At 44.7% G+C, this 16,761-nt stretch overlaps 1 protein-coding gene across 2 annotated transcripts in view; it reads right to left on the bottom strand.

Annotated features, from left to right (window-relative positions):
• The window catches only part of MYOF (myoferlin), a 190,043-nt gene that overhangs the window by 11,454 nt on the left and 161,828 nt on the right, over positions 1 to 16,761 (bottom strand). For both annotated transcript variants that reach the window (XM_064269568.1, XM_064269569.1), the window contains 7 exons: positions 12,970 to 13,125; positions 12,444 to 12,535; positions 7,944 to 8,114; positions 7,081 to 7,229; positions 4,883 to 5,022; positions 2,626 to 2,714; positions 2,442 to 2,537 (listed from right to left, as the gene is read on the bottom strand). In XM_064269568.1, the coding sequence (XP_064125638.1) occupies positions 2,442 to 2,537; positions 2,626 to 2,714; positions 4,883 to 5,022; positions 7,081 to 7,229; positions 7,944 to 8,114; positions 12,444 to 12,535; positions 12,970 to 13,125 (893 nt within the window). The remainder of the gene's footprint in view (positions 1 to 2,441; positions 2,538 to 2,625; positions 2,715 to 4,882; positions 5,023 to 7,080; positions 7,230 to 7,943; positions 8,115 to 12,443; positions 12,536 to 12,969; positions 13,126 to 16,761) is intronic.

Here is a 16,761-nt window from a genome sequence, read left to right as displayed (position 1 = left end):
CTAAGGTCACACAGTAAGTATTTACCTCCAGGGTAGACTGACACCAAAAGTCCAGCTCTGATACCCTGCCTTAAAGGATGATGGAGACTATAAAATTGTTTGCTACTATGAGGTCCTATTATTAGTAGTGGCATGAATATCAATCAAGACTAGGACCCTATGGGGCAGTTCTACTCTGTCCTATAGTGTGGCTATGAGATGGAATTGACTTGATGGCACACAAAAACAACAACAGCTTTACTTTTGGCTAGTCAATTAACTGACTAGCTAAATTAGTTAGACTTCTTTTGACTATTAAACTAATTCATTGAAGAGAATCGACACCCTCTTGGCTCTGACCTCAGCGGCTTCACCTCCTGACCCATCCCTAAAGCGTCACCATGATCCTCTCCCAGACCGCTCATCACCTGTAGCTCTCCCTCTCTGTTGCTATGAGAAATATTTTCATGTTTTAATTTTATGACGAATTAAACAAATACTCTGTTGTTGTTAGTTGCCATCAAGTTGACTCTGACTAATGGTGACCCTATAAATAACAGAACAGAACACTGGCCAGTCCTACACCATCTTCATGATCATTGGTATATTTGAGTCCATTATTGTGGCTATTGTGTGAATTCAAAACAACTACTCTAGGTGTCTGTATTCTGTATATGTATTTATTATAGCTTTGTATGTAACACACATGTTTGTAGTGCTAGGCATGTTATTTATGCATTATCCATCTTTCCACATACAGTATTTAGATTTTAATTTCAAATATTACATGGTACTTTAAGTTGTGCTTTATTTTTTGATCAAAGGAGCTTTCACAGTCCAGTATTTACTTGAGTTAGTTTCTACGATTTGGAAAAAAAAAAAAAAGAGCTTATGATAGTCAAATAAATTTGCATATGTGTAATTAGCTGGGATTAATTTTCCTTGGGGAATGGTAATAAGATTCTGAAATGTGAAAGTATAATGAAGACCTTGATGAAACATTCCCTGTTTACAGTGAACCTAAATGATAATAATTATAAGTCTTTAACAAAAGTTTTGATGGCGGGCCACTTGGGATCCTGAGTGAAACTTTGTTCTCACTTTTTGAGTATGTCAATTTCTCAGCAAGTCTTATCCTTTACTTATCAAGGAACCAAGCTCAGCCAATCCCGGTGGAATAGTAATAAATCTAGCTAATACTCAAATGGTGTTTACTATGCGCCAGGCACTGTCCTAGATTCTTTGAGTAATTGAATATTCTGAATACCCCTGGGAGTTGGTAGTATCATTATCTCCATTTTACAGATGGGGACTCTTAGGTAGTGTGAACTTACTGGAATTACCAAGATTTGAACTCAGATAGTTTAGGTCCAGATTCAAGGTTCTTAATCACTATGCTATACCTGGATTTAACATCTGTGATCAAGGCTTAACACATAATAACATACCCAATGTGGATTATTTGGAACTGAATTATGCAAGTAACAGAATATTGAACGAATACGGCATTTTACATGTTGGGTACAGGCATTCAGTAAATATTGGTGGAATTAGTGATTTTTTTTGAAATATGCTAATATTTTCTCTTTTCCATGGATATTGGTAATAAAATACACATAAAAAGAAATTTTGGAAGCTTTACTTGTGTTCTTAAGGCTACTTATTCAAGGCATCAAAAAGGAATACAAATAAACTACAGGACCAATAAACTACAGGAGATATAACAAATCTGCTGAATAAACTGGAGAAAACTCACTTTGTTAAAAGAGAAACAAAGAAATATGTATCAATTCTTATGGTTATTAGATATCTCTGCTCATAAACAAGATCCACATAGATTTCTCTTTTCTTTCTCCTCCTTCCCCCTTTTTCTCCCAAGAGTTTCCTAAGCAGACTGCACTAATAAGATAAAATAGCTTTAAATGACCAAAGATCTTATCATGGGCACCTTTGATACTGAAAATTAAACTCAAGGAAGGTGTTATGGACTGAATTGTGTCCCCAAAAAGATATGCTGAAGTCCCAACCCCATACCTGTGAATGTGACCTTGTTTGGAAATAAAGCTTTTGAAGATGTCATCAGTTAACATGAGGTCATACTGGGATAGGGTAGATCGTAATCCAAAATGATTGGTGTCCTTATAAAAGAGGAGAAGAGAAACAGAGGAACAGACTGAGAGGGAAGATGGCCATGTGAAGACAGGCAGAGATTGGAGTGATACCTCTACAAGCCAAGGAACACCAAGAATTGCCAGCAACCACCAGAAGCTAGGAAGAGGCAAGGAAGGATATTTTCCTAGGGCCTTCAGAGACATCTTGATTTTGGACTTCTAGTCTTCAGAAATGTGAGACAATAGTTTTAAGCCACCTTGTTTGTGGTACTTTGTCATAGCAGTCCTTCAGAATAAGAAAGTCTGTTTCATTCCCTCAGTTTCTCAAAGGCTCTTGCCCACTAACCTTACCCTTTGACATAGATGTCACTCATTTCCTCTCCTGTGATGCTTTTCTCATCCAAGGTAACATCCTTGGTGTTCCAGACGATCACACGCAGGTAGTATCTGAAAGGAGCACATTTTGAAGGTACTTTTTCCTTTAGTCTTATTCCAAGCAACCAGCATAATATAGCAGGGTCTCAAAATTACTTACTTCTTGGCTTTCCGGGGCGTGATGTTGAAAGGAGGGCCTGGTGGCCCCAAACTCTTGGGGAAAACATCCACCCACATCTGCAGTCTTCCCTAAATGATTCAAAAATAAAAAGACAATCGAAGTTATATTATGGGTGGCAGAGATTACAATTTTCTTTTGTACTTCTTAGGTGAAACTATTTCTTTAGCCTGCTAATTTCTTAGTCCATATGGAAGACAATCAAATGACATAGAAGAGCAAACCAAGATTAATCTCATGTCTGCAATGTACTTTAGCCTCCCTTCCCCCGCCACCCCAACTCCCTACTCTCACCCAGGAACCTCTGATGGCTACATGTGTGCCCACTTGTATACTAGTTGAAATCTTCCCTAGTTAATAAAATGAAAGGCTTCCCATCACTAACAAAATCCCTAAAACACACACACACCCCCTCTGACAATGATGTAAAGTTGGGTCCTTCACCCTTCAGAACAGTTCTCATGTTGTCACTCTGTCAACACATTGCCTACTTGTCATTCTCAGTTTTATGACACCCAAGAGTTTCTCTACTTCCTCAAGTTACAAAATCAAAATAATGTAAAATGTTAATTAATTTTTCAAAATAAAAACGTACAACATAGGACTTTCAAAGGAATCCCAAAGGAGAGATTTAAGCAATGACAAGAGCATCACTGTTCCCAAAAGGCTGGGATTCCCTGCCATTGGCTCATTAGTGCCTGCCCTCTGGTTGGAGGCTGGCACGCAGGGGGAGGATGGAAGCCTAGACTGACACTTGTGCAGGCTGTCTTGGTGAGGCTTTGCTCAGCTCTTTGACTGCCACAGACCAGGTCAATCCATCTGACTGGAATGTTCTTTTTGACAGGTGAGGAATGCCATTAAAAAGCTGTATCAACCATATGAACCAATTTACATTCCACAGACTGTTTTTGGATGTTCTGTAGACTCTGCTTTTATGACAAAAACAGACTGGTCTTCAAGAAAGTTGCCAAGGAAACCACTAGATTGGCTTCCTAATGCATCATGATCAAAACAATTTAACTGGAGTTCCTGAAAAGAGATGTATTTTACTGTGACCCTGACTCTCTTTCAACTAATCTCTCGGGCTCAAGGTTCCATGATACATCAAGCACACTGAAGAACCTAAGGCGTCTGGTATCTACTAAGACTGAGCCACAGCCTGTATTCAATACTGTGATTGGGGCGGGGGGGCGTTGGTAAACTCCTAGGGAGAAATCTTTCTCACTTTGCAATTTCCTGAGACTTATTCAAATGAGGTGAAGGAGGGGAGAGAGAAGGAGGAATGGGCTCTTTGGAAGAAGGAAGAAGAATAAGAAAAGGAGGAAATGAAAATATGGAATAGGATAACAGTAGAAACAAGTGACAAAATCTAGTAAACTCAGGGTACTTATGGCCACTTTTTGAAGATAAATTTGTCCATGGTTTTACATACTTTATTGTTGGTGTCATTAATGTCACTGTCAACAATATTTACATCCATTATATAATATTTCTTAAAGTGCGGTCTCCTAGCCACTTCCACCAGAACCACTCAAGGTACTTGTTAAAATGTAGATTCCCGGGCCCACTCCAGACCTACTGAATGTGAATTTGGAGGCACGGCCTGGGAATTTTCATGAGGACAACTTTCCACATTGATTATTTTGTCATTTGCCATGTCTCACCAGGTTCTCTGGAACCTGCTCCCCAACATCTGGGCTTGACCCTCCCCCATCACTCTCCACATGGTCACAGTGAGCAGCCACCTTGTACATGATGGCCCTGCTTCCCTGGCTCTTCAGTCTCAGATGGAACCTTTTCACCCAAGCTGGGCCAAGCTCAGTCGCTTTGCCAGACCCTGCCCTTTTGGCTACACATGAGTGGTCCAGTGGAGGACAGCTGGGCCAACCAATCTCTTCCATGTTTGGAAGTAGATGGGGCTATATTATAACATAAAAACACTCAAGAACTGTCCATGATGTTCTGATGCACAGGAAGGTGACCACAGCAAAAGAGCAGACTCAAACAGAAAGACAAGAGACCCTGATTCAAGTTTCTTCTGCATCCTGTCTGGAGTTTGTGAGTTACTTGAAAATTTTTACCAAAAATTCTCCTTTGTGATGAAGCTAATTTGAGTTTTATTTCTATTTCCTAAAATCAAAAGTATCCAAATGAAATAAACGAGACAAATCTGTGTCAGTTATTGCTGTTGCATTTGGGGTTTGGATGATGGGTCTTCAAAGGTGGAAAGCCGCTTTACCTGGGAAATATTGGGCTGGAAGGTGCTGTGCAAAGTCCTCGTTTCCACATGTTCAGGGACCAGCCCCTGAGTCCTGAGGATGTGAAGGGCAAGACGCTCGTCAGGGGCCCCAAGGTGTTGGTGCAGAATCTTGTTGGCTTCTGGAATGAGAATGGAATGGCGTTGACACCGGGTGACCATCTGGAAACAGGTCAGCCAGCTTGCTCTGAGCTGCCTGCAGCACTTCATTCCAGATTTTGCAAAACAAGCAGGCAGTGCCACTGTGCAAACTTCTGACTTAGGAAGGAGTTGTTGATAGAAACAGTTTCTGACTAGGGACCCTGCCCCATCCAGGCTCACACTCAACTTCTGTGCTGCCAGTAGCAAAGGGACTAGGACACACCAGAACATGTAAGTGAGAGTAGCCTGTATTTACTTCTGTGGCAGAGGCTCACAGCTAGACTCTGCTTCTACCCTCTCCTGTAGCTGGGTGTGGCCACGTGACCAAGTTCATCTAGAATGTAAAGTGGGTGGAAGTGATGTGTGTCATTTCCACACTGGGCGCATAAACCTTTCCATGCAGGATCCTTTACGTGCCTTTCTCTCCTGCCACCTTCACGCAGATAAGAATAGAATCCTGGGGAGTCTGAGCTAAGATGGAAGGGGCCTGATACCAAGAAGCATCGCCTGGAGGAGGGCCACCACCCGCAAGAATACCTGTTTTGAATTTATGGGAAATAAATATCTATTGGGTTAAGCCATTGAAACTTGGAAGTGTAATTGTTTCAGCAGCTGGTATTGCTATGGCATTTTTAAAACATAGCCCCCAGATTCTCAGAGAGATCCCATTGAGAGGTGGGATCTATATCTCTCCCTTTGAATCTGGTGACAAGTTCAATCAATAAACTATTGAGAAAATGATGTTGTCTAACTTCTGAGGCTAGGCTCTAGCAGAAGTCATCCACCATGTAAGAAGCCTGACTCCCCAGGGACTGCTTGTTGTGAAACCGTATGCATGTGCTCAGGTTGTCAGCCCCAGTGGAGCTCCCAGCCTGGAGCCGGCAACAACCGCCAGCCATGTGCATGAGGACCTTGGCTGTCCAGCCCAGCCGAGCTTTCAGATGATGGCAGCCCCAGCACATCTGACTGCAGCCCCATGACAGACCTCAAGTGAGAACTGCCCAGCAGAACCCTTCCTGAATCCCTGACTCACAAAATCATGAGCAAAACAAAATGACTGCTTTAAGCTGCTAAGTTTTGGGGTGATTTTCCATGTGACAATCATACCTGGAGCAATCTCCATGACTAATATAAGTTTTTTGGGGGAGCTGCTTGATTATTTTGAGGTACTTTTAACTACTATGCCATGGTGCTTCCCATCTTATTTATTCTCAATAGGTTTTTCAAGCTTACACATTAACAGCACCATCAACATTTCTTAAACATTGAATCATCCCTGACTTTGACTAAGTCCTCTTCAAAGTGAAAAGGCAAAACATAGTCTCTTACAATGTCAAGAATAAACAGTTGGGGATCAGGAAGCACCTTCACTCCCATGTATCTTTGCTCAGTTTTCTCTGTATATCCCACAAACCCTGCAAGCCCAGCCCCATCACCACTCCCCCTCAGAAGACACCCCCTCCCACTATATTGAATCATGCCATAGCTCTTACGCTCTACTAAGCTTACTTCAGTGTTGTCATAGTGTATCTAGCTGTCTATGTGTCAAGACAGGTTGTATTATAAATTGCTTCTTGGGAAAGAGCAAGACCCCGAGCTCTGACGTGAGCCAGATGTGAGCCCAGCAGGCTCTTCAAACCAACCCCCAACATTCCAGAGCCTTCTTAGAGAAGGGCTGGAGTAAATGATCGGATAAATGTGGAAGAGAAATTCCTGCACCACTGTATGAGCATTTTTGAGTTAACTGTGCATTACATAGAAATTAGTTAATTACCAAAGCTTTCTGTTCAAAGCTTAAATGGCTATAACCCAAAAAGGTCAAGTGAAACATATGACAAGAAAATGTGTCCACTCTGACACTTGACAAGACAGCTGAACTCTACCATAATGTGGCTTTTGTTAGATGGAGTCATGTGTGCAGAGTCTCATATACTATACTTAGGAGTGGGCCTCCCCATCTTCCCCCCAAAACAAACCAAGTGATATAAATGGGTTACTATGCTTTGTAACCAGCTTGCCATCCATAGGAATGTGCTCACCAAATTCATCCAAACTGTAGTCTCGTCCTCCATATCTGATTCTACTCCCATCTTCAGAAAGGATGGGTGGTGGAAAGCCTTTGAATCTGGCTACATTGTGAAGCAACTGTGTTGGTTTCAATTGATCTCGCCAGGTATTTACTCCAGAACTGTGAAGAACACCCCATGTCCCCGAGTTACTGCCAAATACACAAGTTCTCCTTGAATTCACACACACATACACACATCCTCCTTCATAACGAGGGGCAGGGGATGAGATCTACACTTTGACTTTGCCTAGAAATCCATTTCTGAACCCTAAAATCTACACTTTGTTTGGCCTCAGCCAATTGATCAAATTTTTGGCCTTCGATTTCCTCCTTTGTAAAAATGAGGAATTTGACTGACATCACAGTAGTCCTAAGAGGCAAACTCATAAAATAGAAACTGCAAGTGACATCTCATTAGATGCCATAGAAAGATGCCATGTAGCACTCATGGAGGAGGGACATCACAAAATCGATCAATTTAGCAGTATGGGAAGTGAGATCCCTGCTTCCTAAACCCTCAGTTCCTAACATCAAAGACAAGGGCTCAAAGAGGGGGAGGGAAGGGGCTGGTCCTCCAGAGCTTCTGGCTGGGCACTGTGCTACTCCATGGGCCACCATGTTATACAGATGTTGATGGGAATGGTGCCCCTGGAACTGGACAATGCGATGGCCCCGATTCTCCCTAAGATAATCCTACTATTAAAAATGGTAACTTGTTCGACTAAAAGGAGCAGCAGCTCAGTGAAGAAAGGCACTGAGGTAGAGAGTAAAAGCTTTCCCTGGCGTTAATATCAAGTGAAACAAACTGTCTAATTCATGGTCACAGCAACTTACATACAATACTGCTCAGGTATGCCGCAGTGGGATCCAAACCGGGAAAGGAATCGGTTTTCCAGATCAATAATTGTCTCTCCCACTTTTTCATCACGGGTAAAAGTGTCATAATCATAGACAGAAATTTTCAGGTCCTTTTCTTGAGGTAAGTAGCAGCTCAGTTCGTACATTCTAAATAAACAAATGGACGGTTAGAATCTCCATGATCCATCCAGGTACCACAAGCCCCAGGGCTCTATGCAAAGAACCCCAAACAACGGCTCTGGCCATTGGAGGAGAACATCTCGACTAGAATAACCAGGGTGGGTGGTAGTGGGTGAGGTACTTTGTAAATCTCCAACCCCCAGTGCCAACGAGTCGATTCCGACTCATAGCGACCCTACTGGACAGAGTAGAACTGTCCCATAGAGTTTCCAAGGAGCGCCTGGTGGATTTGAACTACTGACCCTTTGGTTAGCAGTCACAGCGCTTTATCACTACTCCACCAGGGTTTCCTTTGTAAATAGTAAATATTATATTAGTAATAAGAACAATAAGAGAACATGAGCCAGAGTGCTCAGGAGAAGAACGTGGGCTTTAAATAAAAAAATACCTGGGTTCAATTCCCAGCTCTGTTGGTTACTAGCTGTGGGACACTAGGCTCCTTACTTAACCTCTTTGTCCTCAGTTTTCTCATCTGTAAAATGGTGACAATAATACCTACCAAACAGTGTTATAAGAGTCAAGTGTCAAGTGGAGAAATATATGGAGCTCTGGTGGTGCAATGGTTAAAGTGCTCAGCTGCTAACCGAAACACCTCTCTGAGGGAGAAAGACATGGCTGTTTGCTTTGGTAAAGATTACAGCCTTGGAAACCCTATGGGACAGTTCTACTCTGTCCTACAAGGTTGCTATGAGTCTGAATCGACTCGATGGCAACAGATTACAAAGAAATGTATAGAAAGTACCTGGCATGAGTGCATTGCTCAAAAATAAAAAAAATTATTATTATTATTAATTATAATGTTATTAACATTATAATTATCACGCAGCTAGGAGATTAGTAAGGCACAAACACCCTGATACAGCTCCCTATCTGTGCCCCACTATGTCCCCTCCTCTGCCTCAATGGAGACCACTACTCCATGGAATGTCTTTGATTCACCCCACCAGAGCACAGGGGTGGGGTGGATGGATATAACAGGCTCCCTCTCTCCTTCCAGATCCTTGGGGTCTGCCATTGGCTTTGGCTTTTTAAGACCTTTCCAATTTATAGAATCCCTATTAAAATGCAAACACTTGCGAGATAAAGGTAAATAAACCATACTTTTTGTGGTAAGTAAAAAATGTGGGGAAGGTTCTAAGGAAGTGATAACTTGTACAGTGTAAGCTCTGGGTGTGCAGGGTTTTTGTTCCGTATTTGCACTGTCCAGACAGATACCTGTCCCAAAGTAGGTACTCAGTTAACATATGCTGAAGGAAAAATTATAGGAGGTCTCTCCCATCTCTCTCATCTCTCTGTGCCTTCTTCTCCCCTTCCCAGTTCACTTTGATGTATAAACTGGTTTCTGTCCAAAGAGCCAGAAATCCCAATGCATTTGAGCAGAAGAGTGTGTGTCAATGGGAGTCTGGCAAAACGCTTCCAGGATGTCTTCTAGATAAATCTCAGCTACTTCTACAGACTGCTGTGCCAGGGCAGGGGCCTGAGGGAGGCAGGTAACCAACCAAATGAGACAAGGTGCTTGAACCAGGATCACACATGAAGCACCGTACCCACACATACCCATAACACCACATTTCCAGCACTGGATTCCACTGTCAGGTAATATATGTCCCTTGAGAAAAGGAATATTTTGGTCAAATAGAGTTGAGAACTACTTCTTTTGGACTTCTTCTGGACAAACTAAAGGCTCTGAGAAGTCCTGCAATTATTCACCTATTTTAACCCAAGACCCCCAAAGTTTTGATTAAGGAATACATTTTTTTCCCTTGGAACACCAGTGAATATCTCATGGAAGACACTGATAATCCATTGAATGTGGTCTGCAGAATGCCATGATGTGGTATGAATATGCTGAACAATGGCCCATCATAAGGGAAACACAACATTAAAAAACAAAAAACCAGTTGCTTTCAAGTCGACTTCAACTCATTGTGACTCCATGTAGTCAGAGCAGAGCTAGGCTCCATAGGGTTTTCAATGGCTGATTTTTTTTGAAGTAGATCGCCAGGTCTTTCTTCTGAGGTACCTCTCGGCAGACTTGACCCTCCAACCGTTTGCACCACCCAGGGACTCCAAGGGAGACATTACCCCTGCCTTAATTCCTGTCCCAGAATCTCTGAGACTCTCCACCAAAAAAGAAAGTCACCTCTAAGACTGAGGTCAAGGCCCAGAGCAGTCTGAGGGGCTGCAGAGCCTGCGTCTTCTTGGCTCCACCCCCGCTGGATGAGGGGAAGTCTGCGCCCGCGCCAGACTGGCCAAGCAGGGCCTGTCGGCATCACTTCCTCCCAGGGTGGCTCCAAGCAAGACTTTTCCTGCCACTTAATTAAGCCTGTGCTTGGCTCCTCAGAGACAGCGATTCAGACAGGGCCGCCTTTCTCCCTTAAAAGCTGGCTCTCCCTGCTTCCCTGTCTCCTGCACAGGAGCCCTCCTTCCTGCCCTGCGTGCCTTTTCCTGTCTAGACCTCAGGGCTGGATCAGTGGAAGAAAATGAAAACGATCATATTGCCGTGCCAGGGATTACTTCCACAGGCTGGCCTCGGCACGTGGCCTCGGGGTCTACAGCACAGAGGTGTGCGTGTGCGCAGGTGTGTCGTGTGAGCATGTGTGTCTGCCCGCCCGGGGGCTGAGCGAGTGTGAGGCCTGTGTGCACGTGTGCTACCGGGTGTGACAGAATGCAGGCCCTGAGAGACTGAGTGACTAGACTTCTGTGTATATCTCTGAAAGATACATACATGAGAGAAAGAAGGCACGAGGTCAAAACCAACAAACTTCCGTAGAAAAGAAAAGGAAGGGCAAGATGTTAGAGCCAAAAATAAAAATATAGGCCACAAAGCAAACAAGAACACAGTGTTCTCCCACTAGGCAAGGTTCTGGGAAAATAACACTGTTTTTTACAAGTGTTTTGTACAAAGGACATTTTTCTACAGGTGATGGCTTTGCCATGAATATGAAGCATTACCAAAGGTGCTGGAAAAGCATGGGGCGTGGAGTTGGGAAATTCTGCCCCCAAAAGTCTTGACTCTTTTACTTATTACCTTTGTAGGCAGAGCTCTCAGCCCGTTTCCCTCACCTGTGAAGAAGGCTACTACTCCCTGCCCTGCCTGGGTAATAGGTCTGACATGGAGATGAAAATAAGACCCTGGCAGCAGCATTGAAGCCACGCAGACACTGGAGGCAGACAGCCTGGGTTTATCCTGACTCTGGCTCTTACTGGCTGCGTACATCTTGGCCCTTCACCTCTCTGTGCCACAATTTCCTCAGTTGTAAAATGAGGATAATAATAGCACCTCAGAGTTGTAGATGTTTTAATAAAGGGCTCAGCGTAGTGCCTGGCACATAGTAAATGTTCAGCAAATGTTAGCTATTATTAAATGTGGAAGCAGTTGATAGCTCAAAATGCCAGTCTCATTAAGAGGTTACATAGATTTGCCTTACTCTTGTGATGGCTCTGACAAGATAAAAATAACAGGCCAGAAACAAGCCCAAACTTGTAATGATAAAAAAAATAATTCTATTTAAGAATCACTGGGACAATTACTTAAAGCTTTTATAAATATCTAAACAACAACAACCAAAAAGAATCATTGGGGACAGATGATAGATGAAGCAGGACATTTTAACGCCATCACTTTCGGCCCCTCCTCAATTTTGACAACAGGGTCAATATACTCACTGGATCAAAATGTCCCAGAAAACAGAGCCCAAACTGGATTCAGGAAGTGGGAGCTAGCATTTCACTACAGTTGAGTCAGTCTGCCTTTCCTTCTTGTCTAGAACCCACCAACTCTTTATGCTGACTCCTAGGCCTGTACTGGAGTCCCCAGGTGGTGACAACAGTTAACATGCTCAGCTGCTAACTCAAAGGTCGTAGCTTCAAGTCCACTCAGGCTTCCTGGAAGAAAGTCCTGGAGATCTACTGTCAAAAAAGTAGCCATTGAAAACCTGTGGAGGACGTTTCTACTATGACATGTGAGAACGCCATGAGTTGGAATCAATTCAATGGCAACTAGTGAGGCCTGTACTACCCCCGCCCATCTCCCTTTGATGGCTGGCTCAGGAGAAATCTCATTAGAAAAGCCTCTACCATGACTTAGTTTTGTTTTCTTCGTGACACTTTTCACTTCCGTGAAATCTTTTATGTGTGTGTTTACATGCTGACCCCAGGCTCCCCTCACTGGAAGGTCTCTCATTCATGGCCACTGCTTCAGGGCCCAAAACAGAGCTTGTCACATAGGACATCCTTAGTACACGTTCAGGGAAGAAATGAGTGAGAGAAAAACCTTAAAAAAATGTACATTACCTGCCAAAAACTGGGTTGAGAGTATTGGGAATGTAGTGGTCTCGATCTTCAATGACTTTTTTGCCCAGTGTTATTTTTATATAAGGGTCACACTGCAGGGAAAAACAGACAGGATGTTACGTCATCATGGGGTGCGAGTTTAAGTCGGTTTCTGGGACAGACCCAGATGTGCCTCCATACCCGCCCTGACATGACTGCCATGGCACTGTATGCCTTTAGAGAGGCAGTGTGGGGTGAAGGGTGGTGGGAGGGAAGAGCCCTGGCTTTACCCACGACTGGCTGTGTGACTTGGGCAAATCTCCAAGGTCACATCTGTAAAATGAGAGGGATGGAGCAGAGACTCTAAAGCCCCTTCAAGCTCTTAGATAAATCCCCACAGGGACAATCCTTCTGAACACAGTGTTTTGATAGAGCATCTTTCCCTGAGTGAGATAACAAACGCCCAAAAGAAAGAACATGACAATTATAGCTGCTGATGACTGTAATTATCTTGCTACAGAAGAAGGCCCCACACCCAAACTCTTACCAGGCCATTGTTGTCCTGAGGCTGGAGCCCAAAGCCTCGAACAATGTAAATCCTAACCGTGCATTCCTGTGGGACGCTGTCAGGTAATTCCCGAAACTGCCTGGGCGGGGCTGGCACGCTGGGGTCATCCGACAGCGGGTAGATTCTAAAGGAACCCTGAGAGAGACACACACAAACGTACTCACAGCGTCCCTGCTGAGCTGGGTGGAGGGCTCCTGGGCCATCCCCTCCTTCCCCAGGACATTCAGGGGCAGCCACAAGGGTTGTGGGATTAGGTGAGGAAGGGCTGCCTTTTGTGAAAGAAACAACATAAATTGTACTTTGCATATTTCCAACAGGGAAAGTGAAATAAGGGAACTATTTAATGGATTACGGGAGAGAAAGGGCAGGGCGGAAGCAGGGAAGCCAGGTGATAAACAGGCCAGAGACAGAGGTGGCCTGGACCAGTCTGGTGGCAGAGGGGGTGAGGAGGAGTGTGATTCTGCATATCTTTTGAGGGTAGGAAGAAAATAATTTTTTAAAACCCAATAAAGTACTAAGGGTGATTCGCTGTTTTCTGCATCATTCCTTAAACCCCCTCCCACTCCCAGGCAAACGCCTGCTCATCCCTCAGGTCTCAGCCAGCTGAAAGGCATCAGTTTTTCCAGAAAGCCCCTGGCTGCTGCTGGTTGGGTGTGTCTCCTACCTGCTCTCATTTAGCCTGGAGCTCACCTCTGTCCCAGCACTGACCTCTCTGTCACTGTCTACTTACTATCTATTCCTTCACTAGACTGTAAGCTTCCTGAGGGTGGGAGTTATGTCTTGTTCAACACTCAGGGATGGGCATGGAGCATAATAAATGTTTCAGGCCAGTGTCAGGGGCCATGTGTTTTATCTCTAAGCCTGCTTAAACACAGGAGAAAGCACCAATGTTTTTAGGTGCCGTCGAGTTGATTTTGACTCATAGCAACCCCACGTGACAGAGCAGAACTGCCCTTTAAGGTTTTCTAGGCTGGTGGCACAGTGGGTAAGAGCTATGGTGCACTATAGCTGCTAACCAAAAGGTTAGCAGTTGGAATCCCTGGAGAAGTTCTACTCTGCTCTCTGGGGTCGCTATGAGTCGGAATTGACTCAACAGCAACAGGTTTGGTTTTTTAAAATCTTTATGGGAGTATATTGCCAGGTCTTTCTCCTGCAGAGTGGCTGGGTGGGTTCAAACTGCTAACCTTTCGGATAGCAGCAGAGCACTTAACCATTGTGCCACCAGGGTTCTTTACATGTGGGTCTTAAAACCTATTGCCATCCAGTCAATTCTGATTCATAGTAACCCCAAAGGACAGGGCAGAACTGCCCCATAGGGTTTTCAAGGAGTGGCTGGTGGATTCAAACTGCCAACGTTTTGGTCAGCAGCCGAGCTCTTAACCACTGTGACACCAGGCCTCCATGCAGGTCTTAGTTCCAGCTGTATTTATTCAGTAAAGCAGCATGAATTAACCACCTCCCGCGTGCCAGGTGGAAACTCTGGTGGCATAGTGGTTAAGAGCTACAGCTGCTAACCAAAAGGCTGGCAGTTTGAATTCACCAAGAAACCCTATAGGCAGTTCTACTGTGTCCTATCGGGTCACTGTCAGTTGGAACTGATTCGACAGCAGCGGCTTTTTGGTTTATGTGCCACGGTTTATTGGAGACACAAAAATCAACTCAAGGAACCCAGTCTGGCACGGAGGTGTTAAATAGTTTGACTCTTGTGCCACCTTGATTGTCTCGTGGGAGGCTGTAAGGAGAAGGATTTTGAGACCACACATAGTACACACGTAATACTCTGATTGATCTGCAGTGTCTGCTACAGGCAATGGGTTAGGAAGTAGCAGCACTTCTGCCATGTACTTGCCAACCCATGCTGGAGGGACAGGCAGGCAGATAAGCAGATACTCGGAATGTGAAAGATGTTTTAATATCGACGTGAACCCAGACCTGTGGGAGCATAGAACAGAAGTGAGTCACTCTGCCTGAAGCAACCAGGGAACACTTCACAAAGAATGTGACATTTAAGCTGGCGCTTGAAGAACTAGAAGGACTTTGTCAGACCACAAAGAGAAAGGAAGGGCACCGGGGAAGGAAGAAGAACCTGTCCCAAGGTTCTGAGTTGTGAGAGGACAGGGCGTGTCTGGGGCTTGGGAGAGGTTCTCCTGGGCAGGAGGACGGGGTGTGTGAGGGCAGGGCAGCAGAGGAGACAGGGAGCTAGGAAGGAGTCGAGACTTGATCTTGTGGAAACCCAAGTTGTGTCTTTAATCAGTCAAGAAACATGACCAGATTTGGTTGCATGAAGGATGGACTGAAGTGAGGTGAGAAAGGTAACAAGGACACCCAAATGGGAAGTTGTTGCAATAGACCTGCTGAAAGCCTGTGAGGGGCAGTGGGGAAGAAGAGGAGGAACAAGATCATGCAGAGGTTGAGTCTCTAGGATTCAGGGCTGGTTGGCATGGCTGGGAGAAGGAAAGAGGTATGGAGAATGGCTTTGAGTGTTCCCCATGGCCCTTTTCCTTGTTAGCACCTTCTAGCATCTGTCAGATGCCAAAGGATGTATCCCTGCCTTAGAGAAGCCCCGTCTGGTCCCCAGATGAGATCATAGCTCTCACAGCACTTTGTACTTTTCTTTCATAGCATTTAGCAGTTCATTATTTTATATTGGTGTGATTATTTGATTAGTGTAGTATGATAGATTGCTTTTATACAGCCTTTCTCACCATGGTCTTGTAACACCCACCAAATGACTGGGTGGGACTTTGCAAATGAGGTGCTTGTGGCCCACCAAGGGGATTGGACAGCTTGCTAATAATGCAAATAAGGTGCATGGTACCCTTGTGGGGGTGGGACCATATAAATAAGGTGTATGGAACCCTAATGATGGGATTGGTCAGTTTTGCCATCCTGCTAGTCTTAAAAGGAACCAAACCCAGAGCACAGGGGGACCTCACTACCAAGAAGAGACAGGAGTGGAGAGTATCCTTTGGACCCAGGATTCCTGTGCTGAGAACCTCCTAGACCCAGGAGACAGAGGAGCTGTAACACTGGAGACAATGCAAGATGGCGAAAAGCAGTGGCAGAGAAACGGTGGCTATAGAGGCAGCAAAGCCAGTGGGCTTCCTGGTCCATGAAGCAAGAAAGCTGAGCCTCTTCAGGCAGGAGGCTTGCTGGCAAAGTGAGGTGCCTGTGGGCACTTGTTGGTGGAGCTAGGCTTGGTGACCCATGGAGCAAGAGAGCTGGGTGCTTTCAGGCTGATGCTTACTGGTGGAGTGGGGTGTCCCCGGGTACTTACTGGCAAAGCTGAAGAGCTTTGTAACACTTGTTCTAGCAGGGCAGAGGTGGGGCGGAGGGACTGAGGGCCAGAGAGAGCCATGCCTGTGAGCAAGACTGAGAAGAGGCTGTCCTGATGGAAGAAATCAGCATTTCCTGATCCTGAAATGTAACCTGTAACTTCCCTAATAAACCCCGTAATCGTGAGTATTGTCTGTGAGTTCTGTGTGTCCATCGCAATGAATTATTGAACCCAGCAGAGAAGAAGCGAGTGCCTATGGGGGAAAGATGGTGTCAGAATTGGTAAAAAGGTTGGAGGGTGGAGGCATGTCTGACTTCCCCCTCATAGGAATCAGCCTTGGGATGCTGATGGTGATTCTCTTTCCTCCTCGTGAAGTTAGAACAGGTCAGATGTCTCTACAATGCCGTTTTTACAGTTAGTAATTACTAGTGATTGATTCCACCATCCATCTGTCAGTTTGCTGTACTGTGGTGGCTTGCATGCTGCTATGATGC

The sequence above is a fragment of the Loxodonta africana genome, chromosome 16 (assembly GCF_030014295.1).
Source record: "Loxodonta africana isolate mLoxAfr1 chromosome 16, mLoxAfr1.hap2, whole genome shotgun sequence".
Lineage (NCBI taxonomy): Eukaryota > Metazoa > Chordata > Mammalia > Proboscidea > Elephantidae > Loxodonta > Loxodonta africana.
The sequence above is the reverse complement of the archived record's forward strand: the minus strand, read 5'-3'. Positions and strand labels throughout refer to the sequence as shown.